The following is a 25,927-nucleotide window of genomic DNA, read 5'->3' as shown; positions in this document are numbered from 1 at the left end:
CAGAAAGAGGTACTTGGTTTCTAACAAGAATTCAGATTTCCCAAAGTCATTCTGCCTCTAATATTATTTCTGTCTTTGAAATGCATAAAAAATTAAAATTATAACTAGTAAAGCAGTATTTCTATTCTACCCTGACTACAGAAAAACCTGTTCAAAATATGCTACATTTTTCAGACAACTGACACAGGTATCCAACCTCTTACTCAAATGTCTTGTCTGTAGTATAAATTAAATATCAGTGCTAAGGATGTTTTCTTGGAAGAGAGTTCTGTTGAAACCAATAGGATTCTCATATCCATCCTTCTTTATTATATATGTAAAAAATATGTTGCAGACAAAGCTGGAAGTAACATTGATTGGATGAACTTTTGTTCATATTGGAATATAAATTTTCATAGCTCAATAGTAGCAATCTGATTCCATTTTTGGTTAAAGTAGAACCCGTCCCTTTTTGTATAATGGACTGACTTGTCCCAAAAATCCCTCCCCCCGTCCCTAATAAACCTAAAGGTTCCCCTTCCTTGGCCTAGTCAAATACTGAGGTGTATGCACAATATTTAAATCATATGACCTGCATATAGTTTAAGAAGACAGCACACATGGAATACAGAAACCAAATTTTGTCCTACATTTTGCTTACATGGCCTCAGGCAAATGACTTGATTGTTATGTGCAATTTTCTATATCTTTAAGATGACAAAATGGCTTATTCTATCCTGTTACTGAGTTTTGTAGTTTTACTCCAAACGTTTGTGTGCTTGCTGCTGTTCTTAATCTGTTATTGCCTCCATAGATCAAGTTGTACCTGGATCAAATTACAATTCATGGACTATTGCCCTCTTCATCAGATACATGAAGGGTTATCATGTGTTGGGGGAGGAATGTAACCAGTGAAGTCAAAAAGAAATGAAATGCAGACAGTATGAACAGGGATAAATATATTATTAACAATAACTATTCACAATAAACAGTTACTGTTGATAACACAGATATCCTGGCATTGGCACATGTGGTACAATTTTTTTTAAAAAAAAACTTTGTCTCAGTTCAGTCTTTATGATTTGCAATTCAGCAGTTTCATGTTGCAGTCTTTCTTTGAAATTCCTTTGTTCGAGGATGACCTTTTTAAGATCAGTTACAGAAATGTGTTCCCCCTGGTTTCTGGATATTGCCATTTCTGATGCCAGAAGACTAACCTGGTTGTCCTCAGTAGAATGCAGATAGTGGCCTACATCATGTTGTAAGCAAGGGTTGGGTGATACCAGCTTTTCAACATCACTGTGTATCGCCAGCCAAACATTGCGGTTTGGCAATATACTGCAATGTTGAAAAAACAAGCTGCATTGGCTTCTGCCCTTGAGGCCCTTGGGGAAACTGCCCCAGCTCTCACATCAGGAACTGAGGCTGTTTTACCCAGGCGCTGGGACAACACAGCTTGTTTGCGCAGCTCAGCTGGGCTGGGGATCAGGAGGAATCCCGCTCTCCAGCTGAGACAGCCCCAGCGCTCCTCGCTGCTCACACGAGAGCAGGCAAAGCATCAGGGCTCCTTTAACTGCTCAAAGTGGGGAGCACCAACCACACTCTCCTCAGCTGACCGGTTTCACGGAGGGCCCCCTCCCGGCGTGCCAGCTCACAGGAGCCAGCACCGGGCTGGGGGCTCCTTTAACTGCTGGGCTATGGTAAGGGCAGCTGCACACTCCTCATCCGAGTAGTTTAAAGATGCAGAGGGAGTAACAAGGTGTATCAGCGCCTCACTGATACAGCTTGTTTCTCCGTCTGCAATCATATGAGGGCAGAGTGCAATGGCAGTTTCACTCAGTGATATATTGCTGGTGAAACTGCCGCTGCTCCTGAGTCCCTCTGCTAGCAGCACCGCTGGAGGAAGGAACTCTAGCGGCCACTGCTAGCAAAGGGACCCAGAAGTGGTGGCATTTTCACCAGCGATAATACCGCTGAGTGAGGTCCTCAGTGATATATCACCCAGGCAAAAGCTGATCAGGTGAATGAACACCAGATACTGTGAGTGACATTTGGTTCTGCAGTAGTGTTGCCAGAGTAGACATGGGGACAAAACTGAGCCTCGGGATGTTATCCCTGTCTTTGTATATCTCTTACGTTGCCTGTTGTTGCTGGTAATCTATGATGCAACTGCATTTGGAATACTGTGTACAGTTCTGGTCACCTCACTTCAAAAAGGATATTGTCGAGTTGGAAAAGTTTCATGAAAGAGCAACCAAAATGATTGAAGGGGTGGAGCAACACTTATGTAAGAAAAGGTTGCAGCATTTGGGATATTTTTTTAGTTTAGAGACAAGCTTGGACTATTCTTTGTGGAACTATGCTTGCATACCTCTCAGAACAAAATAATTTTTTTGCGGTCGTTAACAGGTTTATCACACCTATCAGACAATCACCCATTCCCACCACCCTTCTGAGTAATACCCCTCCACACCCTCTCACTATATATATAAGGGTCTGGTGACTTCTGTTTCAGTTTATCTGAAGAGGTGTGCATGCACACGAAAGCTCATACCAAGAACAAACTTAGTTGGTCTCTAAGGTGCTACTGGAAGGAAATGTTTTTATTTTGTTTCGACTACGGCAGACCAACACAGCTACCTACCTGTAACTACCTCTCAGAAAATACTGCTGCTCATGTTCTGAATGGGCTCATCTTCTGGAACTTGAGACTCTACCTTTATTGTTAAAATTGTACTGGCTACCAGTCTGTATCCAGACTCATTTACTGATACTGATTATCTAAGGCCTAGATATCTGAGGTCTGATTATCTAAGGTTTGATACTATGATACATAGAGGACAAAGGAAACCTTGTATTACCTTTGTCTGGGGTATTTCAGTGCTAGAGCAGTGTTGGGGAATTTGTGGCCTTCTATAAGCTGTTGGACTCCAACTCCCATCAGCCCCAGCCTGCAATAGCCAGTAATAATAGATACTGAGAGTTAGTTCGGCATTATCTGGAGAGACTGTGCCTGAGTTTTACTCACTGGAAAACCCACTTTTTTCTGAACCACAAACACAAACTTACTTTGTCTCTCCCCCAACCCCCAACACTCATTCTCTTCTCCCACTGGAGAAGATAGCAACACACATGCTTAGCTTTTAGGAGAAGTCTAGCCAAAGCTGGCTAGAAAAATTATCTTCTACCAGCTTCCTCCCATTCACAGTTCACAGAATCCAACACTACATTAGCTGCCTTGTAGCTCTTTCTTAAAGTGAAAGGGCAGGTATAAGTACAATCAGTGACACTAGAACCAGTCTGTACAGAGAAATGCTTCTTCGGCATCTATTCAATCTCCTTCGTGGTACCCAAAAAAGACGACGTTTCAGGGAGAGCAATCCTGGACCTAAAATTTCTGAACCAATAGGTAATCTACAGGAAATTCAAAATGGAAACTCTATCAAACTCATTAATGTCCTAATCCAGGCATGTCAAACATGCGGCCCTCCAGATGTTTTGGCCTACAACTCCCATGATCCCTAGCTAGCAGGACCAGTGGTTGGGGAAGATGGGAATTGTAGTCCAAAACATCTGGAGGGCCGCAAGTTTGACATGCCTGTCCTAATCCATCACAGAGTCCATCATAGTGAAATCCAGCATCAACAGACGAGGCACCCAATTTTGGGAGCTTCAGGCAGAAGTGTGTCTCTTCCTCAGCTGGACAGAACACAACATCCAGTCAGTCACAGCCAAGCACATCTCCAGTCTCCTGAACATGCAAGGAGACTGGCCGAGCTGCAGGAAAATGGACCAAGCAAAATGGCAACTGCATTCGACAGTTTTCCATCCGCTTCTGTCAAAGTTCAGCCAATGCCAAGTTTGCCTCAAACTAGAATCATCAGCTCCCACTGTTCTTTACCAGATTGCAGTCACCATTATTGGAGCTGTGGAATGATTCCCCACTCTTCCCATGGCTACCAGGTATTTTCTTCCCTCCACTTCCCATTATTCTGAGGGTCCTCCAGAAGATCAGAGAAGAGCTCCTCATCACACCATTCTGGTCTTGTTGTTATTGGTTCTCTCAAATGCTCCACCTGGCAGTTTCCCCTCCATGGTACTTACCTCACAGATCTTCTATCTCAGGACCCAGTTTTTATCTGGATCCCAACTGCCTCCAGCTGACTGCATGGAGTTTGAACAATGACTCTTTAGAAAGCTGGACTTACCTACAGATGTCATTGGTACACTCCAGGAGGCCCTCCACCATCCACTAGTACCAATCCGCCTGGGAAACCTTTCAACTCTGGTGTGCAACCACAATACTCTTCTCCAAGAAAGTGTAAGTTTTCCCCTATCCTTTCCTTTCTCCAGAATGGCCTTGGCAAAGGCCTTCACCAAAATACACTCAAATGGCAAGCAGTGGCTCTCTCTTCTATCCTGTCATGACCACCCACTGCCCCCCTCTCATCCCATCTGCTCTTGAAAAGATTCCTTAGAGAGGCAACTCCAAAGTCTTCCCGGACCAGCCACAGATTCCCATCCTGGGACTTCCACAAGGTGCTATCAGCTTTACAGAAGCCTCCCTTTGAACCACAAGGGGAGGTCTCCTTCAAGATCTCATTTTTAGTGGCCATCACAGAATTTCAGAACTCGGAGCTCTGTCTACAGCCAAGCACCTCTGCGCCTTTCAAAGTCAAAACTAGTCTGATAGCCTGGTTGGATACAGTTTAATAATAATAACAATAACAACACAAACAATAATTAACAATAAAGAATAAATAAAAATTTACTACTAAATAATAATAATAGTTTTTTTGGATTTTAGTGGATATTAGTGTTTAGTATCATTACATGTAGGGTTAGTTTGGATGTAGTAATACTGGCCTGATTAACAAATCATAGTTTATTAAGGTACAAACAAGTGTCATCCCTCTCCTCCTTGCATACCAGTTTTGTTATTCCGATCCTGGCTAGTTTAAACCAGTTTCTCATTGCATCTGAACGAAGAAAGTGTTGTTTAATCTCAGTTTCCTAACTAGTATAGTTCAAAAACATTTGGTGCTGTATTTGAGGGTATGTATTGTATCAGTCTCAGTGTCTCAGTCACTGGAAATGAGAGAAGAGCGAGTTTTATTCTGATCAGTTGATCACAGCATAAGTATAAGCTACTCAAATGCAGATTTTTTTCATGTATTTCTTACCAGAATAGATAGGCCTTGTTCAGTCCTTATTCAGGAAGAATGAGCTCAGGTAGTATGTACTGAGAACAGGGACTCAGGTTCTCGTTGCAATGGAGAAAGTACTTCATAAATAGAGGCAGAGTTGTTTGTAAAAACAGACTGTTAAGTTTAGAAAATGGCCCCCCATGGTTATCAACTGCATTCTAAAAATACCTTAATGAGGGGGGCGGTTTGCAAAAGAGGATTTGACTATTGATCTTTTTGGAATGTCCTAGGAGCAAGGAACTGTCCAAGACTTGAGCTGGATAAATTTATGGAGGGTATCTTAATATTCTATTTTATTCAGTGCAGAATTCAGCAGCCAGATTGATCACTGGGACAAGGAAAAAAATAAGTATATACAGTAATGCAAATCCTGGCCTGACTCAATGGCTGCCAATTACTTTCTGGGCCCTTTGACCTATGAAGCCTTAAGTAGCTCAGGACCACAGTACCTCAAGAACCGCCTCTTCCCATACAAACTAATGCAGACCTAACTAAGAGAGCATTCCACAAGTGGGGAACCACCACAGAAAAGGCCCATTCTTGTGTGACCATCATCTGAGACCCTTCTTTGTGTGCCTCCTCCACAAGAGGTCCGAAGGGTGGCACATGAGAAAGGGCCTTTTCTGTGGTGGCTCCCCACTTGTGGAATGTTCTCTTAGGGAGGCTCGCCTGGCACCTTTGTTGGATATCTTTAGTCACCAGGTAAAAACATTCCTCTTCTTCCATGTCTTTGGCTAATTAAACCAGGGGTAGGCAACCTAAGGCCCGTGGACCAAAGCAGCCCAATCGCCTTCTTAATCCGGCCCACGGACGGTCCGGGAATCAGTGTGTTTTTACATGAGTAGAATATGTCCTTTTATTTAAAATGCATCTCTGGGTTATTTGTGGGGCCTGCCTGATGTTTTTACATGAGTAGAATGTGTGCTTTTATTTAAAATGCATCTCTGGGTTATTTGTGGGGCCTGCCTGATGTTTTTACATGAGTAGAATGTGTGCTTTTATTTAAAATGCATCTCTGGGTTATTTGTGGGGCATAGGAATTAATTCATTTCCCCCCCAAAAAAATATAGTCAGGCCCACCACATGGCCTGAAGGACGGTGGACCCGCCCACGGCTGAAAAAGGTTGCTGACCCCTGAATTAAACCATTTACAACCTTCTAAACTAGGGGGAGGGCAGTGTTTTTGTCTGTTACTATGGTATGTATTTTTGCGTTTTCATATCGTAATCCACTCTGTGATCCTCAGAGGAAGGGCAATTTTATATTTAAAGATACTTTTGTGGTCGTCCTTTGGAGGGATGGGATGTCATTATGCCCCTGGAAGCATATTATTATATATATCTGCATTCCCTTTTGGAACATTAATAACAGGAGCCAGATTTTTAAACCATTTGAACCTTCTACCTATAAATAGAAGTGGAGGGTTAAAGTGAGATATCTCATAAAAACCTCTTGGGCATTTCCCCCCTCAAAGCAGAACATTTCAATCTGCATATTAATCTGAGAACTGTAAACCAGTAGGGCTTTGAATTCAAAAGCAGCATATTCCTCAGGTTCCTGTCCTTCTTAACTTCCAACAAGTCAGAAGCTTGAGGAATCTGCTCTTGGTGGTGCAACATGAAAGGAGGTATATTCCGGTGTATAAGACGACTGGGCGTATAAGACGGCCCCCAACTTTTCCAGTTAAAATATAGAGTTTGGGATATACTGGCCGTATAAGAAATACGACCCAGCGGATAAGATGACCCCCGACTTTTGAGAAGATTTTCCTGGGTTAAAAAGTAGTCTTATACGCGGGAATATACAGTACCTGGATTCAGACACTTCCACATCCCACTGCAGCCCATCCTTTCCCTAGGAGATTACGTCAGAACTGCAACACCTCAAGGACTGCAATACCTCTCTCCGTATGAACCTACCCAGCCCCTGCAACCATCATGTGAGGCCCTACTTCATGTGCCTCTTCCATGAGAGGTCTAGAAGATGGCAACACAAGAAGAGGCATTTTCTACAGTAGCTTCCCATTTGTGGAATGCTCTTCCCAGGGAGATTCGGCTGGTGCCTTCATTATATACCTTTAGGCACCAAGCGAAAACATTCCTCTTCAGGCAGGCCCTTGGCTGATTATGATCCGATACCCTTTTAAATGTGTTGTGGGGGAAGGGGGTTATTGGCTTGTGTCTGTTCTTGTTTTTTTATGTATTTTGTATTTTTTTTATCTTGTATTTTTGTATTGTGAACTGCCCTGAGATCTATGGATGGAGGGTGGTTGAACCAATAAATGAATTAATGAATGAAGGAGTAAGTAAATACAACCCCCCCGCCCCATTTACATGTGTTCAATATGTGCATGACCGTGTATGTGCATCGTGTAAACCTCAGAAGTGACCCAAAAATGTCACAAAAAGAGGTGGAATGGTGTGGGGCAGAACAGGGTGTTTACAGGTTTTTTTAACAGTGTTTCAAATATACGCAATTTTACTGACACACAAAGTGTCATTTGTTTGTTTGTTTGCTTGCTTGCTTGCTTGCTTATTAATTAAATTTGTATACCACCCTTCATCTACAGATCTCAAGTTAGTTCACAACAGAAAAATACAGTATAAAATACCTGGTAAAAACAAGAACAGAGAAAACAATAACCCACCCAGCCCTCTCACAACAGGGTATCATATATTAATCAGCCAAAAGCCTGATTGAAGAGGAACATTCTCACCTGGCGCCTAAAGGTGTATAATGAAGGTGCCAGCCGAACCTCCCTGGGGAAAACATCTGGGGAGAAATGAATAGAACATGAAAATGCTTAACTTCAGCCTGGTTCACATGGCACCTTAAGCCAAACCTTGACTCAGCTCAGAATGGTGCAGCTGCAGAAAGGACTGGTGAGAGGAGCAAAACAGCTATGAGTTTCTTTACATTTGTGTCATCTTGCCAAGCCAAACTTTGGCTTGGTGTGTTGTGTTGTGAACCAGGCCTTTGATTGGATTGGATTATGTATGTATACATAATGCTTCCTTCAAACTATATTCTAATTTTAATAATAAAAATTACATTAGAAAACATGACAGTGTATTCTATGGCAAAGGAGAGGTAATGCTGCTCACATTTTCAATAATTTCTAGGTATCGATGACCTATTTTTCCTTCAAATTGTCATTGAGAATATAAAGGGCTGCTCTTTGAACCTTAATTATCTTTTTCATCACAGGTTGTGCATTTTGTTTCCATGTTTTACAGAATAAAGCAATTATGGAACGTGTTACAAACTTGTCAGATACGGTAGTTGGTCTTGAATCATTTATTGGCTCTGAGAGAGAAACCAATCCATTATACAAGGATTACCATGGTAAGTTCCGTCCTTTCCTTAGCAATGCAAAAAGTGTGCCCTGAGTGCTTCTAGGGCACTTAGCAGTTTACCCTGCAATTGGAATATCTGCCATAAAGTAGCATTTGATTTCATTTTTGAATATGCCTCTTAAATGTTTCACCTTGCTAACCAATCTTGATTTAGACATTTATTTTTTTTACTAAAGTGCATTAAGGCTGCAAAGGAAACATGGCAACTCCTTGCATGTTGTCAAGCTGTATTACCAAGGCATGGCTCAATCAGATGTACATCTCAACAGGCAGGCTTTGGGGAATTCACATGCAGAGGAGGCTTGGCAATTGTCTGACCAGTGAGCTGAAATTGTCATGAAATCAATAGTTTTGATCTGCCAAGTTCTAAATAGAGAACATGAAGAACAGTTATATATTTCGGTGAACAGACAGCTAAATGATACAGCACAAAGGGAGAATTTTATTTCTAAAGATTGCCAATTAATTTTCTTGAATTTAACTACAAGTTTTTAAAAATCAGAAGAATAGACATGTATGGTACAATATAAATTATATATAAAACCAGTTTTGCTGTAGAAACTTATTGCAGTCAGCTTTTCTTGTATTTTCATCAAGAATGTCTTAACAACATTTTTGTCTGGATCCTTTTGTACAGATTTTTGTGCAAGTTCTTGGAACACACTTTCAGAGAGTTTAAACGTTATTAAGAGTCTAAACTGAATGACAAACAGTTTTAGCTAATCCAGAACAGAGCTTTGAGTGTGCATAAATTACCACTATTATTATTGTACACTACTGTAGTTCCATGGAAACCTCCATCGAAAGACTGAGCTGCTTATTTGAATCCAGCTGTAAATGTTGTAAGAATGTGTAAATGCTCTTCGGCATAAAATGAGAAAATGCAGCTTGGATGGAGTCATGGAACCTTATTTGCTTCAGCTTGATTAGTGCTGTACTTTTTATGTAACAAACAAATCTCTTGAAATCATTTCCTTAAGTAACAAAGTGAGTATCGGAAATGAAAAAGCTACTGGAAAAAATAGCTTTTTTTTTTTACTTATATAGGTCATGTGGCATTGGTTCAATCAAATACAGTACTACAGATTAAATATTGTTACTTTTTAATAGTTGTGAAGCTATGTAAGGGAACACATATATTTTGTAATGTGCTTGTGTTCTTGTTTAAAATGTTGTGTTCTTTTCTCTATTAATTCGTAACAATTCATTTTTTCTATAAATCATACCACTGCTTGGTTAATTTGTAACTTTCTGAGCAAAACATTCGGAAATTTGTCTTTCTAAAAATCCTTTGTCAAGAAGTATATTGTTCAAAAGTGGAAAGGCTTGTACATTAAAAATTATTACTTTTACATTAGTAGCTTTATAATTTAATAGTATTTGCTTTACAATTTCAAAACATTGATAACTTGTGGACTTGCATCACAGTTTACTGCTTTTAGCATGCACACACTTCCTAAGACCATTCTCGGTTTGCTGCATTTATATAACTTTGCTACTGCACTAGTTCCTAAAGCATTGAGTGTTAGTATTAAACTGAGCATAACAATTCCTTTGTTTTAAAACATAAGCATGTTTAATAGAACATTGAACAATGGGTGTGGTTTGATTTCTACTTATTATTTTCATGTCAACAGCTTTTACTAGATAGATAACTGGTTAAGTCCACCAACAACATTCTTAAGCAGCATCCCCAGATTTCTCAAAAGACAGAATTGGGGCAGTGATTTACCACTACCATTTGAAGTGTACAGAAACATTAGCCAAGAAACGTGTTTTATATGATTTGGTTAATCATATTTACATTGATCTTACCCCAATTTGAAATTCACTAGTTGTGATCCCAAGAAATAATTAATGCACTAATAAGAGCACTGTGTGTTCAGCCAGCATTTTCTTTCCAAGTTTCCTCTCTAGTAGCTCCCGGTCTAAAGATGCAAGCTGTTTTTTAAACTGAACAGTAGCTTGCCTCTTCAAGGGTAGACGTTCTAGTTGCATATATATTGACCCTATTCACACACAAATTGCTACCTTGGAACTGTGGAACTCAGTTTCACAGGAATAATTGTAGTCCACTTCCATGTATTGGCAGTAGTCCAGTTACAGTTAGACACAACTGAGTTTCCTTGAAACCAGTAAGACTTAGTCCAAAGTAACTGAACCGCTTGGTTTCAATGAGAATTTGTCACTTTAGATAGATTGGGTGTGATGTGTTTAAGATTGTCTGAAGGAATAAGTTTGCACTTGCAGTAAGTTCTACAAAAATAATTCCAGCTTTCAGTAATTTAAGAAAAATACAAATTATAACATTCAGGGGTTTGAAAGATGTTTAATTATTTTTAAAGTTTTGGTCTTGTATAATAGTGTATTCAGCAACATGTACTATTTCTTAATTTCCCCTAAAAACAGCTGATATTACAATACTTCACAGTTGAAAAAAGTGTTCATTTTTAAAATGACGACTGCTTGAATTGCCCAGTATTTTTATCTTTATTCATTAAATTTAAAACAAATATAATGTAACCTTTAATCGTGATGTCTTGTAAAATATCTCTCATTTTCTATTGCGGAAAATGACCCTTTGGTTGTTCAGAAACCATATTAAGCTGCACAGAAACCATCCAGCATCCTTGTCAAAAGAAATCAGTTTGAGACTCATCTGACAGTATGCAGAGCTTGCAGTGTGCCCAGTATTGTTACAAAATTCCTGCAAGCTCAATGAACATCTTGCATGCAGAAAATAATTTATGTTGGGTTTATGTCATGATTAAAATTTTCCAGTAGCATATTCTACAACTCTAGTTCCCACAAGACTTTTTAAAAAGTCGTCTTCAAGGTGTAAAGCAAAATACTTTTCATTAGAGCTTCACTGGTTATCAGTAACCCATGAGCCTTGCTTTACTGCCTGCTTACTGGTGCATTTAATAAAATAAAGATCACTCAGTGGTGCCGTGGGCAGCATGCAAGGTGATAGCCATATTTGCTTACTGTAAATACAAGGGAAAATCACACACAAACCGGCTGTAGTTTTGACAAGTATTAAGATCCCTCTTTACATCTGTACCTCTGTACCAAAGTGCAATTAGTTTTCCTCGCACAAGGATTTCTGTTTATCTTATTCTGCTTGATTACTTGAGTATAATCGCACCGTTTGCTTCATTGCTCCTGGTCGCAAGCTCCAGTTTTAAAAGGGGAGGATGAGTGTGTGTAAATATACTGAATTCTGCTGTAAGACATTAATTTACGCATCTGGATATCAGCATTTTCTTAATTCTTTTCCTCTATTACTTTTCCTTTTCACAAGGTTTGATTCACATACGCCAGATTCCTCGGCTTAATAGCTTGAGCTGCGATGTGTCAGACACGAAGGACCTTGCATTTAGATTGAAAAGGAAGCTATTCATTATTGAGGTAAGGGTTTTTTTCTGTATATATACAATTCTGCATGAAAGATGAAATCTTGTCTTAAATGTTTAACCATATTTAATTTGTATCAGCTATTTAGCTGGCTTTCATGCTTGGGAAGGTTTTAGAAATTATTGTTTTTATTATTAAAATCAAGTCAATTTCTGCATTACAGAAATTGAAGTATCCGGAATCCATTCATTTTTTTTTTCAAACGAACATATAAAAAGTAGGCCACCACCTTCAATAACAAAGCATGGCATGCATATTTCTAAATACGTCAAGAGCTTGTTTAATTATATGTTAATGACTTGCTCTTTACTTGTTTTAGTGAGTGGGACAGTGTTTACATCTTATTACCCCAGTTGAGGGTTTCTAATGTGCAATGCTGCCTAAAATTGAGTGTGCTGTGAAGGATAAGTGTCCTTATCAATATTCAGAAACCACGTCCTTTGCATTACTGCAATCAGCTTTAGCTCTTCTGTGTCATTTTAAACACAGTATCATTTACATTAATGTCCTTAAGTAAATTTTCTGCTGAATTTAAACTTTTCCCCCCTGACCTTTTATGCATAGTCCACATAGAAGGCAATAACACAAAAAGATTATTTTGTTTTAGGCTTGCTAAAGAGCAAATGGACACAGAACTATTAAGCAATTAGAGCTGATGTATTTATTAACCAAGTAAATGCCGAGTGAAAAAAGAGATGGCTTTGGGAGTCATCAATACAGTCTCTACAGCTTTTAAACAAAGACATAAAACAGCCAAGCAGGCCTGACAAATCATTTAGTTTAATCTCTTTTCAAATGAAATGCTGTTAAGCAGGCCACTTGCCTTAACTGCTTGAAACCATAAAAGGAAGAATTGCCACCAATATATTAGCATATTTTTTACTTCATCACCAAATGATGGTCAATGTGGCTTGGCACTGCTTTGGTGTTTGGGATTTCACCCTTAAGTGACCACTTTGGCCCTTATTTGACCCTCTGCCCTCTTTAGCTGGCCACTTGATAAGGTAACTTAAGGGTTCTCTTTCTCTCTCTCTCTCCATCTCTCTCACTGTCTCTCCACAATTGCAAGTTGCACTAACCTATAAATTGTTGAAAGGAGCCTATCAAGTGACAAATTAAAGTGCCCTCCTCCTAATAATGGTCATCAATGTCCTTAATTATCTAGTCCTATTGAAAGTAGTTAATAGTTAATCAAGAAGCCAGTTTTTCAGGCAGGTCATCTCTGCATGAGTACTTGAAGTTTCTCAACTAGAGATGCTCCCTTCAAAAGCCACTTAGAGCCAAATATGCATGATGAAGATTGTTGTGTCATTTTTTCCCCTTTTAAGAGATTGTGATTCCTCTGTGGGTTCTTCACTTCTCAGGAAAGAATACATTTAATGGAACTAAACACTGTACTGTAGTAGTCCATTTTAACATAATTTCACTTCATCAAAAGGCTATTCATCTTCTGAATCACTACTACAATAAGGGACCTTAATATTCATGCTAGAATTTAAAATGTAGAAACTGTAATTGTTATCTGACACAGGCAAACAGGCAGAGTATTTTCTTACTGTGTTAAACTTCCATTTACTATATCTCTGAATGAAACAATTTTGATTTTCCTCCTACAAGGAAGCTTGATTTAGAAGAGGTTTCCTCTATAAATAGAATCTCTGATTACTATTTTCTGTTGCTCTAAATTTCAAACCCAGAGCCCACTATACAGAATTTCTGGAGCCTAAGGGTAAAGACATTTGATTTAGCAATGTTAAGGAGCCTTTAGACAAGAAACTGTAGACATGCATAGATGACCTACTTGAATAATATCATCCCTCATTGTTCAAGACTATGCCCCTTATAAATGATTTTCATTCTTGCTGGAGAAAATGCTACTACATTATGACACAGCTATCTTAATTTACAGCATTGCCCTGCACTGGTGTTCTTCTACTCATATTTTTAAATTATAGAATGATAGTATAAGTAAGGTAGTATAAAGCATTAGCTACATAGTTCATGTAACCGTAGCATGGAGGTAGTTGTCCAAGATCATATTAAATTTAAGAATTCAAAAAAGGAAAAAATTAAATCCCTTTGCATACCTAGATTAGAAATAAATACAAATAGCAAGCAGCATGGATTATGCAAATTATAGCAAATTTTATAGGCGTGTCATTTTTAAAAAGAGTAGAGAAAGTAATATAAAGCATTCTTCAACAGAGGGCTAAATGTAGATGTTGAAGGTTATAGAAAAGTAGCAGTGTACACAACATTCATACGGTCATTGTGTTGAAAGCTAAGTAAATGTCTCTGAAAAACAGATTAGAATTTTGATGTAGGAATTTACAGGTGACTTGGAACATAACTACTTCAGCTATGTTTTCATCACTAGGCTATTGCTTGTCAAGTAACAACATGAGTACACTGGATGAGTTTTCTCAAATTCTTTACTATGTTATTAGTTATCCAGTCTTATCATAGGGTCCTTTACAATGTGCTTGTTAGCAACCAGCTTAAGTGTCATGTCATCATTACTATTATAAAGAGGTCATACTAGGCAGTACACTTTAATACGGAAAACTAGAAAATGTAGTGGCCTTTGGTAGTGGTATGTAATGTATGTATTTTTGGCAATATTGATTGGAATTTAAAGTATGCCTATGTGTACATTTTTACTCGCTTGTTGGAAATGAGATAATGATTGTGAAATGTATTGATATTTCATTGCATTTATACATGTTTTAAAATAGTAGTGCATATCTCTTTAAAAATAAAGACTCACAATTTTGAAGTTAGCTTGTCTAATCCTATTTCTTCCTACTTTGGAATCTTAATTAGAAGGAGATAAAAACCATCATTTGACTAAATTATTGTCTTGAATCTGTAGCAAAAGGTATAATCCGCAATTGGGCCAATTAGTGTACCCCATAGTTAGCTATGCTGAGGCAGGCAACTTGATTAGATCTGACACCAGCCTAGTTCCCACTGTTGTTTTGCCAGGTATGATGGTCAGACTTCAAAGGGCTTGAGGCATCAGCAGGGCAAGGTTTGGAGGCCAGCTTAGGTCCGGTCGTTAATCTCTCTGCTAAAACCACAGCAGCCATCACACAAAACAAGCTTACACGACACAATCATGCGGTATTAAAGTTTGGGTTGAGTCATGCCAATTTGCCTTTGATTTTCTGATGATTGAGTAAAAGATGGCTACATGACTAGACACATACTAAAAATGTACTGATTAGGTAAGTTCCTTAAATATTTGAAATATTTTTGATTTTTCAGTAGAATAATATGACATGCTGTTTAACTTAATGAAACTTTCTGACAGAAAAGGGCTTGAAATACAATTTGTATTTAGTGTACCTTGAATTAACACATCTTTTGCCACATTGTATGCTTTTTATAAAACTTGTTCCTCATCATTTCAGAGGCATTTTTGTAAAAGTTATTTTTAAAAACTCAGTAATATGTTTTTGCATTAACTCCAAACAGAACTTTAAGGGAATTATTCTTTTCCTTGGACATCTATGCTAAGCCATTCACATAAATGGAATTTCTTCATAATTATTTTCCACTTAAATGCTGAGTAAAGTGCTGTTCAGCTGATGTGATTACATAAGTGTTCCTTTCTTCTGCATTCTGATTTGTTGAAATGTTGCAGTAATGGTGACATGTTTCCATTCTGAGGAAAGCCTAGGGCTGCCTGGTATTATTCCAAATGATTGAAATTGCCATCTTGCTGACTTTCCCTCAGGCTGCTTTAGGCCTGTTTACTTTTGTATTTCATTCTCATGCTCCATCTGAATTTGACTAGCAGGGCATCACTACCTGGTTTGACAAAACAGTTGGAAAGAATACTCAAGATACTGATTAAATATTGTATTTCTGTCTCATCATATGCAATTTGGTATTTTATATATATATATGGCTGCAATCCTAACCTCACTTTCCTGGGAGTAACCACTTTGGTTACTTACCAAATTCAGTAGGACTTACTTGTGAGTTGACATGGTTAATTTGGGCTGTGTGGCTATTTAGATTAGATGGACTGCGTGGGTGGCGCTGTGGGTTAAACTGCAGAGCCTAGGGCTTGCTGATCAGAAGGTCGGCAGTTCGAATCCCCACAACGGGGTGAGCTCCCATTGCTCGGTCCCAGCTCCTGCCAACCTAGCAGTTCGAAAGCACATCAAAGTGCAAGTAGACAAATAGGTACCGCTACAGCGGGAAGGTAAACAGTGTTTCCGTGTGCTCTGGTTTGCCAGAAGCGGCTTGTCATGCTGGCCGCATGACCTGGAAGCTGTACGCTGGCTCCCTCGGCCAATAACGCGAGATGAGCACCACAACCCTAGAGTCGGTCACAACTGGACCTAATGGTTAGGGGTCCCCTTACCTTTAACTTGTTGTTAGTTGTTTAAAACAGCATAAAGGAAAGGCAAAAATGAACAAAATTAATTCATTTTAAGACTTACATTTTATTTTGTATAGCAATGTAAAACTATTTTGTGTTTGGGTCTCATTATTTTAATGATCTTCAGTGGAAATCATAATTACAATTATTATTTTTAAAAGGTAGTATAGAATTATGCAAACAAAAAGACAATTTAGAACATGCACTGAGGACAATAAATATAAAACAATCTGCATGAATTTGTGTTGCATTATATTTAGTCCAAGGAAGGGTACATGCAGGAAGGGATGGTCAATAGGAGAGTACTCTTGACTCCTATAACAGCTGCATGCTCAGACATTGAAGAAGGAGGCCACATAAAATATATGGATGTCATTTTTCATCAGACCAAGAAAAATCAAGTGCCAGTCATGGTTTGTGGGAATGGATTTAGACACTAGGAGATGATATATCATTTAGTTATTATCCATCCTTGCTCACGTGAGATCAGCAGAGTACCACCCTTTGCTTCCTTTAAAATTGGAAGCTAATACAAGATTGATTTAATCTTCTAGAAACAACAATCCAGGATGCTTTAAGGCAGAATGGATTTTCCTGGTATTACCCCTTTTCTCCCCCTTAAAGACATCAATCACACAAACATTGATTTGTGAAGAAATAAAAGTTGTATTTACTTACATAGTCTAGGTCTTGAAGCAGCCATTTGCAGTAGCAATTATGAAAGCAGGTTTGTAACTAATACCTAAATTACAAAAGAACAAAATGTAAGTTTAAAATGGTGTCTGAGCTGCAAAGCTCAAACTTGCATGTATGGTCAGTTTGGAAGCACAATGAAGAAAGGGAGGCTGCCCAGGCAGAAAGGAAGTATGTGGTGTTACAGCTTCCTGCCAAGGCAGCAAAGGAAGTGATCTCATAGAGTTCTCTCTGGCAAATTCACAGGAAAGCTCGGTGAGCCTCAGCTCCTTCGTGTGCCTGGCTGGCAAAACATAATTGTTGGTTTGACTGCAAAAATGACCCAATACTTCTATCATCTATACCATCTATATAAGCCTTGGCTAACTTGACCTTGCATTAGTGGCCCATATTATAATGCAGGCATCCCCAAACTCGGCCCTCCAGATGTTTTGGGACCACAGTTCCCATCATCCGTGATCACTGGTTCTGTTAGCTAGGGATGGTGGGAATTGTAGTCCCAAAACATCTGGAGGGCCGAGTTTGGAGGTGCCTGTTATAATGGCTAGAAGGTTCCATGAGCTTGTACAAGTGGTTCTGTGTTACTTGCTATCTGTTGAGATTTCAGTAGCACGGTAATAGAATGATTATTTAGGCCAGTGTTTTTCAACCACTGTTCCGCGGCACACTAGTGTGCCGCGAGATGTTGCCTGGTGTGCCGTGGGGAAAAGACGGCGGTGGGGCGGCGAGCCGCCGCGTCGCACCTGCAGGATCCCTGGCTGGCTGGCTGAGCGCGTGTGGTTCCTTCCCAGAGGAGCCTGGCAGGCGCCAGCAGAGGGAAGCGCTTCTGCGGGGAAAGCAGGCACTCTTTTTCCCGGGTGCCAAGTGGAGCTGGAGAGGGAGCGAACAGCAGAGGGACCGGCTCCCGGGCGACTCCGCTCAGCCGCGGGCTGCTCTGCGGAGCGAGGCTCTCTCGGTAGCACCTCCTGCTGCCCCGGGGCCACGTGAAACGGGCGGTTGGCCGGCTCCTCCCCGCCCCCTCGGGCGCCCACCCCACCCGCTGCATCCCCGCAGAGCCCGGGAGGGCGCTTCCGGGCGGCGGGCGCTGGCTTTGCGGGCAGGGCTGCCTAATGGGCCAGTGTGGAGCGGGAAGGCCCTGCGTGACCTCCGACAGGAAGGCCCCTCCGAACCTCCCAGCGCGCAGGGTCATCGAGGGCACCTCGAGGAGCGAGCGCGGGCCCCTGGCGGCGAGAAACAGTGCCCATCCACCGCCCGAGCGATGGGCGGGTCTCTGGGCGCAGCTAGGCACGTCTGCTGCTCTTGCCTGACCTTGTCGCCTTACAGCCCCGACGTTGTGCGAAAGTGACAGGCGGGGAAGGAGGCCGTGGAGTTGTGGGGTGGGGGAGTTCACGAGTGATCTCGGATCGTTTATGTTTATGAGGCAGGAAGATGCTGCCAACCATGGCGCACATGCATCCAGCTTTGTGTATGGGTGTAGTGCCCCAGTGCCAGGCTATCTTGTGCCCCAGGCAAAGATAATTACTTGCACCCAGTCCCAGCCACCCCCAATTGCTAATTTCAGTTTTCATAAGCAGACAAAATTCTTCAAAATATTAAAGGTATCAGAAATGTATATTGCAAACCCCCCCCAGGTCAGTCTTGATGCTGTTGAGGGTCACTTTACACCTTGGGAAGCCCCTCCCGTTTTGGGTTTGAGTTGAAGTCCCCTGACCTTATTATGAATGGAAATACCACTGTTGCGGGCACATGCTAGGAAGCTGCAGCTATTTGGGGATTCCAGTGTGTGGACAAGCAGCTAGAACCTCAATAATAACCTCAAGCAGCTAATAACCTCAATAATATAGGCACAGAGTTAATTTTTTTAACATTTTCTAATGGTGGTGTGCCTCGTGATTTTTTTCATGAAACAAGTGTGCCTTTGCCCAAAAAAGGTTGAAAAACACTGATTTAGGCAATTGTGATAAGAGTATGCCTCCTCTATGCAGTTTACCTTGCTGACTAATAAAGTAATAGCTTGGATTTAAGACCAATCTCCAATTTATAGGTGCTCTCTGCATTAGAAACTTGCTTCGGTAATTCTTTTGGCATGCATAGACACTGCTTGTTGTATGGAAATCTCATTCCATCTGATGCCATGGTGGGACTTACGGTACATTGTCAGTGGCCTTTCATGGTAGAACTTGCCATCACCAAAGAGACTGTTCCTTTTCCCTCACCTCTAAAAGTAACCTGAACACTTGGTTTCCTTCTTAGTATGTATTTTTTTTTTCTTTCATGCCTTTAAAAAAAATAGATTTTAAAAATACTGTATATATATTATTATATATTGTACTATGTAAAAGCAGTATTTGGCAGGGAATGTGATATGTGCAGAAGTCATAGTATAATCAGATACTATTCAGCATTTTTACAGGTTACCCAGCTGTGTTGTACAGAGTGAAGTACATAATCACGGATTTATTTGTAAAGAAAAATACAAGGATTATCTGTTAAGTCATAGTCATAGTAAACCCATTGAAATCAACCGACACAAGTTACTTAAGATAATTGATTTCAGTAGCTCTACTCCAAGTATGATTAACGTTATATACCACTAGAATTGTAATGAGTAATTTCAAGGGGAATTTATTGCAGTGATTTGAATATGTGGGAGGGGAATTACTGTGGTAGGCCCCACCCTAAAGGTAGAAACAGTGTCTGTCTATATAAAAGTGTATTTTCATGGTTCACACTTCCAGGAACTGATATACACACACAGGTTCTGTTCCAGTTGTGAAGGTACATAAAGAATAGGTGAAGACAGCATGCACAACCCTCATTATCCCCCATACATGTATTCAAAGACTGACTAGAAAAAAACTCCGGTTTTAGGAGTTAGATATTTACAGACTGTACTGTGTGACACTTAAATAATGATTCAATGTCAATAATTTCTAGTTTCTAGAATTTGGAAAACGGAAGTGCTTTGACCTTTGATTCCAGGGCAAAATTTGTGCTTGAATTATTCTAGATTCCCAGTGATCAATATCTATATAACTACATCTGATATTATATTTTTGTGTTATATATTTGTGTTACAAAATATATTTCTAAAGGTGTACAATGGGAGTTGGCAACCTTTCTTCTGTCAAGGGTTGCATTCCCTTGTAGTTAATCTATTGGGGCACATACTGGCAGTGGGTGTAACCAGAACTGATGATGTATGAAGCAAGAGACAAAAGTGTTGCAGATTAACTAATCCTATATAATAAAGTGCAAGTGTCTCTGCGTCCAAGTTGTCCTGTGTGTCCCTGGGTTACTGCGCATGTGCCCCAGGGACACAGGGATTGGACGGAGAGACAGGACGCACACACACACACACGCTCTCCCCCCCACCTCTGCCTACCGTTTACGCCGCATTGTTGGGGTGCTCCGCTGAGCCCAGCTGGGCAGCGGGCGCCCAGAAGAAGGCCGGAATTCGGCCTCTTTCTGTGGCGGCGGTGCGTGGGGGGCCGGCTGGCCCCTCCCACAGCCGCCGCTTCGTCGGGGCGCTCCGCTGAGCCCAGCTGGGCAGCGGGCGCCCAGAAGAGGGCCGCAATTCGGCCTCTTTCTGTGGCGGCGGCGCGTGGGGGGGCCGACTGGCCCCTCCCACGGCCGCCGCTTCGTCAGGGCACTCCGCTGAGCCCAGCTGGGCAGCGGGCGCCCAGAAGAAGGCTGCAATTCGGCCTCTTTCTGTGGCGGCGGCGCGTGGGGGGGCTGACTGGCCCCTCCCATGGCCGCCGCTTCGGCGGGGTGCTCCGCTGAGCCCAGCTGGGCAGCGGGCGCCCAGGAGAAGGCCGCGATTCGGCCTCTTTCTGTGGCGGCGGCGCCAAAACAGGCCAAATCGCGGCCTTCTCCTGGGCGCCCGCTGCCCAGCTGGGCTCAGCGGAGCGCCCTTGAGGAAGCAGCGGCCGAGGGAGGGCCAGCCCCCCCCCGTGCCGCCGTCGCCGAAACAAGCTTCTCCCGGGCGCCCGCTGCCCAACTGGGCTCAGCGGAGCGCCCACTGCTAAAGGGAGGGGAGGCCGCGGCCCCGCCACTCCTCCAGCGCCCGTTTACTGAACGGGCTGAATGACACTAGTTCAGAATAAAGACTACCCTGCTTCAGTTTTTGCAATGGGTACTTCAGATTAGATCTTTCCAGAAAGTAAGTCCTATTGGGATTACATATACAAAGGACTCCCCCAAACACGAGACTAATATGTCTGGAAAGAGAATAAAAGTAATTCCTTTCTTACTATAGCATTCTACATACACATACACACACATGGCAGATGCCTACCAATTTGTTGTCAGACAGCTGGGAAAAACTTATTTTCCCTAACCCATACAACCAGGGAAAAGTTTTTTTAAAAAACAACAATCAACCATAACTTTACCTTTTATTGCATAAAATCCTGCCTCTTGCTGTTCTGAAACGACATCAAAAGAGGAATCATAGAATCCAAGGGTCATCTCGTCCAACCCCCTGCAATGCAGCACTCTCAGCTAAAGCATCCATGACAGGTAGCCACCCAACCTCTGCTTTAAAATCTCCAAGGAAGGAGAGTCCACAGCTCTCTGAGGGAGACCGTTCCACCTCTTACTGTCAGAAAGTTTTTTCTGTATGTATAGTTGGAATCTCCTTTCTTGTAACTTGAAGCCATTGGTTCGAGACCTGCTTTCCAGAGCTGGAGAAAACAAACTTGTGCCCTCTTCCATTTGAAAGCTTTTGATATATTTGAAGATGGCTATCATATCTCCTCTCAGTCTCTTCTTTATCAGGCTAAAACACCCAATTCCTGGCTAAACATACCCAGCTCCTTCAACCGCTCCTCATAAGGCTTGGTTTCCAGACTCTTCAGCATCTTGGTTGCCCTCCTCTGCACACGTTCCAGCTTGTCAACATCCTTCTTAAATTGTGGTGCCCAGAATTGGACACAGTATTCCAGGTGTGGTCTGACCAAGGTAGAATAGAGTGGTACTGTTACTTCCCTTGAGCTGGGCATTATACTTTTGTTGATGCAGCCTAGACTAGCATTAGCTTTTTTTGCTGCTACATCTCACTGTTGACTCACCTTAAGCTTGTGGTTCACCAAGACCCCTAGATCCTTTTCACATGTACTACTGTCAATCCAGGTGTCCCCCATCCTATATTTGTGCATCTGGTTCTTTCTGCCCAAGTACAGAACCTTACATTTGTCCCTGTTGAAATTCATTTTGTTAGCTTGCGCCCAGTTCTCCAATCTGTTAAGGTCATTTTGAATTCTGATTCTGTCTTCTGCAGCATTAGCTACCCCTCCCAGTTTGGTACCATCTGTAAATTTGATTAGCATCCCCTCAGTTCCTCCATCCAAGTCGTTTATAAATACATTGAACAACAACGAGCCCAGGACAAAACGCTGTGGCACCCCATTTGTCACATTTTCCCAGCATTACGGGAAACCGTTAATGAGTACTCTTTGAGTTCAGAAAGTCAACCAGCTACAAATCCACCTAACAGTGGATATTTACCTCATTCAATCCACATTTTACCAGCTTCCTCAAAACAGTATCATGGGGGACTTTGTCAAAGCCTTACTGAAATCAAGGTATGCAATGGTATTCAACACATACCAGAACTTCAGGTTTGCACAATTAAAGTGGTTGAAAGGACTCTGGCACCCTAACACAACACATCCACTTAAAAAAACCCCAACAACACTGGACTTTTTGTGGTTAGGAAAGTGATGAGGAAATGCATAGAAAAGTGTGGGGTGAATGAACAACTAATGTAAGATACCTCATAAACAAATCAGGATGAATACTGGTCATCCTATGACCATCCCCCAAGTAAAGATGCACAAGTTCCCAATAAAGACCAGGTATAAACAAACCTCTGTGTAAGCTTTGTGCAAGCAAAACAGGATGAATGCTCAATAAATAGGTCTTCTAGAGGAGCTCTGTATACTGCAACTGAGAATGTTCAATATTTTTACCATACTGTCCTTTTTTCAAGTCTTTCTGCAACCCTGTAAGGTAGATGATAGTGAGGATCAGCAGCAACATCAGTACCACCATCATATTGCCAATGACAGGTTGACCCTTGCCTAAGCAAGCTCGTGATCTAGATCAGGAACTCCTTGGTGTTTAATGCAACCTGTATGCTACACCTTGATTTGTTATTATAATTGATATTGCACCTTATGGAGAAGCAAAGTGTTATGCTTCATGTAGTGGGCTTTGTCCACACCACCGACTTTTCTCAGGGAGGTGGAAACATGCAGGTGCATAGGAAGTTAGGGGTGGTGGGGGTGGGCCGCCCCGAGTGGCGGGCTCCAAGGGGCACCATCGCGGGCGCCCGCCCCGCCCCCAAAATGCGCACCCCGCCCCCGGAACGCTTGTCACGGCCCTCCAGGAGGCATGCCCCACCCCCAGAACGCGTGTCACGCCCCTCCGGGAGGTGCACCACGGCCCTGGAACGTGCGACCCACCCCTCCAAGAGGCGCCTCCCAGTGCCGGAGCATGAAGCTCCGCCACTGGAAGCATGTAACAATATAGAGGCGTTCATAGTTCCAGCACCTCTTTTTCTAGAAAAATAGCACAGCTTGTTGGTGTCTATTTATGGCCCATCAGCTTTGATTGCTTCAATGTCTCCTATTCTGTTATGGACCAAGTATCTTTATTTAGAAGATCTTTACAAATAAGAAAACGGCAATCCTTCTTTCACAACACTGCAAGACGTGTTGAAACAGTCTCAAAGAGAAATACAGAAAACCTTAAGTGCAAACCCTGCCGATGTCCATCTTAAAGCATCTCTGAGTTTTCTCTGTACCTCTGACTGGAAATGTAGTTATTGCCAAAGTGGTAGTATTTGCAAGGTTTTGCTTCGCTTTGCTTCCCTTTGCTTTTAATCCACCTTGCTTGCCATGAAATGGAGACTTTTGCATTTTAGAAGATGCAATATCACTTTGTAAGTAGTGGTACAAATTGCTAAGATTGGACAATGCTGTTTTGTTTCAAAAAGGCATGTTCTCATTGTGTTCACTAAGGGATTACTCATACAGTAAGAAGCACCACACTGGGATTATTCAGAATGCTACCATTCTTACAAAGTTTATTATGCAGTGCCACTTTGTTGGGGGAGTGATTTGAGAGCTCTTTAAAGTACACATGGAAAGTTAAGACTGACCAAGAGATGGTGGTTGCTAATAAAGCTCCTTAAAAAAAACCTAATTTATTGAACTGTACGCACCATATAAATATCATTTGAGGGAAGAAAAATCTTGGGCCATCCAATGAATTCCCAAGCTTCCCTTTGTAGCAAGAGCTCCAGGCAATTTGAGTGCAGCTGAGGGCCCCAATTCCCTATTCTCACAGAGCCTTCAGGCTGTTAGACCTGCTTTTCACAGGTACATTATTTAGCACTATGAGAACCAAGAGAATCCTGGTAAGCCAGTCATAAAACCTCTGTGGGGGGGGGGGGGTGTTATGGCCTCTACTGTCAAGAAACTGTTATAGAAGGAAAAGAAGTATGGGTTGTGTGTTATATAGGGAAACCTATATAATATTGGAGGACTAAATACATTGTGTGGATACGTCTGAAGGTGTTAACATTTAGTATGTAGTAGCTTACTGCTGCTTTTGCCTTTAGGAAATGAAAGAGCTTTGAGGTTCACATGAAACATAAAGGCCACGTTGGATGTTTCCTTGTTCTATAACAAGAAACACATCCTTATATGAACATGACACTCCTGAGTTTCCACTTCAGCTCAAGAGCTAGAAGGCAGCAGATCAAAGGAACCATTTCTCCCAACATTGTGTACTCTCACTTTAAAAGGACAAAGGACCAAACCAAAAGACATTTTAGTTGTGAGTTATTCCTATTCATTTAGATTGGATGGAGCAATAGGTACTTAAGTTAAAGGCACCAAACTAAAAAAATAAAATGGTAGATAAAAATTTGCAGGTATGAAATAACTTTGAAATTTAGTTTATTTGAAATTAAGTGTACCCTTTTTAAAGCAATAAAGTACCTACAGGATTTATTCTTTCATACCTGCATGTCCCATTCGGCATTATTTCATCTACTAGCCAGTTCAGGTTCTTTTTACCTGGTATGCAGTACTTCACTGAATTGTTTTGTCAGATGCTGTCAAGCCAACCTACCATTGTTAAAGAAAATCAAACTAAATCGTTTTGGCATAAGCCTTCCAGGAATAAGGCACAGAATATGAAAGGTTTGATGAAATCAAGGATTGGGTTTCAATATTGTAAAAGACTGCCTGTCAAAAATGAAATGCATTATTTCAGAAGTTTTGAATAAATAAATGGTTTTTAAATACTGACTACACTTCATCCAAAGTTTTGAATTACTACTTTTAGACTATCATTGCTTTGACCAAAATATGTGAAATTCAGTTCCTTTCCCCTCATCTGCATATTGATGTGTAGAAACATTAAGAATACAAAAGTATATGTGCACTGAATTTGAAAACCATAGTATCATCACATATTGAAATCTGCTATATAGACTATCTGTATTTTCTGACTGAAGCTCTTAACTTGAAGAATTCTACCAGGCTTGTTTTTTTCAAATCCATGGCATGCAGCTCTACTTTAAGCTAATTTATTTTATGTTGTTTCTGCTGTGTGTTACTTTCCCCTTGTTTTAACTTGACCTATGCTACCCTGCTACTGCTGTTATTGTTGTGGCACAGAAACTGCTTTGGTCACCCTGTATTACCGTGTTTCCCCCTTTTTAAGGCGTAGTCATAAAATAAGCCATAGCAGCATTTCTAAGCATTTGAGAAATATAAACCGTACCCCGAAAATAAGCCATAGTGATAGGCGCTGTGCGGAAGAGATCACTGAGCTCCCCGAGTCAGCAGCAGCAACGCCGGCCGCAG

The 25,927-nt window shown here is 41.2% G+C and overlaps 1 protein-coding gene across 5 annotated transcripts in view; it reads left to right on the top strand.

Annotated features, from left to right (window-relative positions):
* ELP4 (elongator acetyltransferase complex subunit 4) overlaps window positions 1-25,927 on the top strand; it is a 152,455-nt gene that overhangs the window by 63,564 nt on the left and 62,964 nt on the right. For all 5 annotated transcript variants that reach the window (XM_088653799.1, XM_035117904.3, XM_035117893.3 and 2 more), the window contains 2 exons: window positions 8,423-8,531; window positions 11,847-11,953. In XM_088653799.1, coding sequence (XP_088509925.1) covers window positions 8,423-8,531; window positions 11,847-11,953 — 216 coding nt within the window. The remainder of the gene's footprint in view (window positions 1-8,422; window positions 8,532-11,846; window positions 11,954-25,927) is intronic.

The sequence above is a fragment of the Zootoca vivipara genome, chromosome 1 (genome assembly GCF_965207765.1).
Source record: "Zootoca vivipara chromosome 1, rZooViv2.hap1.1, whole genome shotgun sequence".
Taxonomy (NCBI): domain Eukaryota; kingdom Metazoa; phylum Chordata; class Lepidosauria; order Squamata; family Lacertidae; genus Zootoca; species Zootoca vivipara.
The sequence above is the reverse complement of the archived record's forward strand: the minus strand, read 5'-3'. Positions and strand labels throughout refer to the sequence as shown.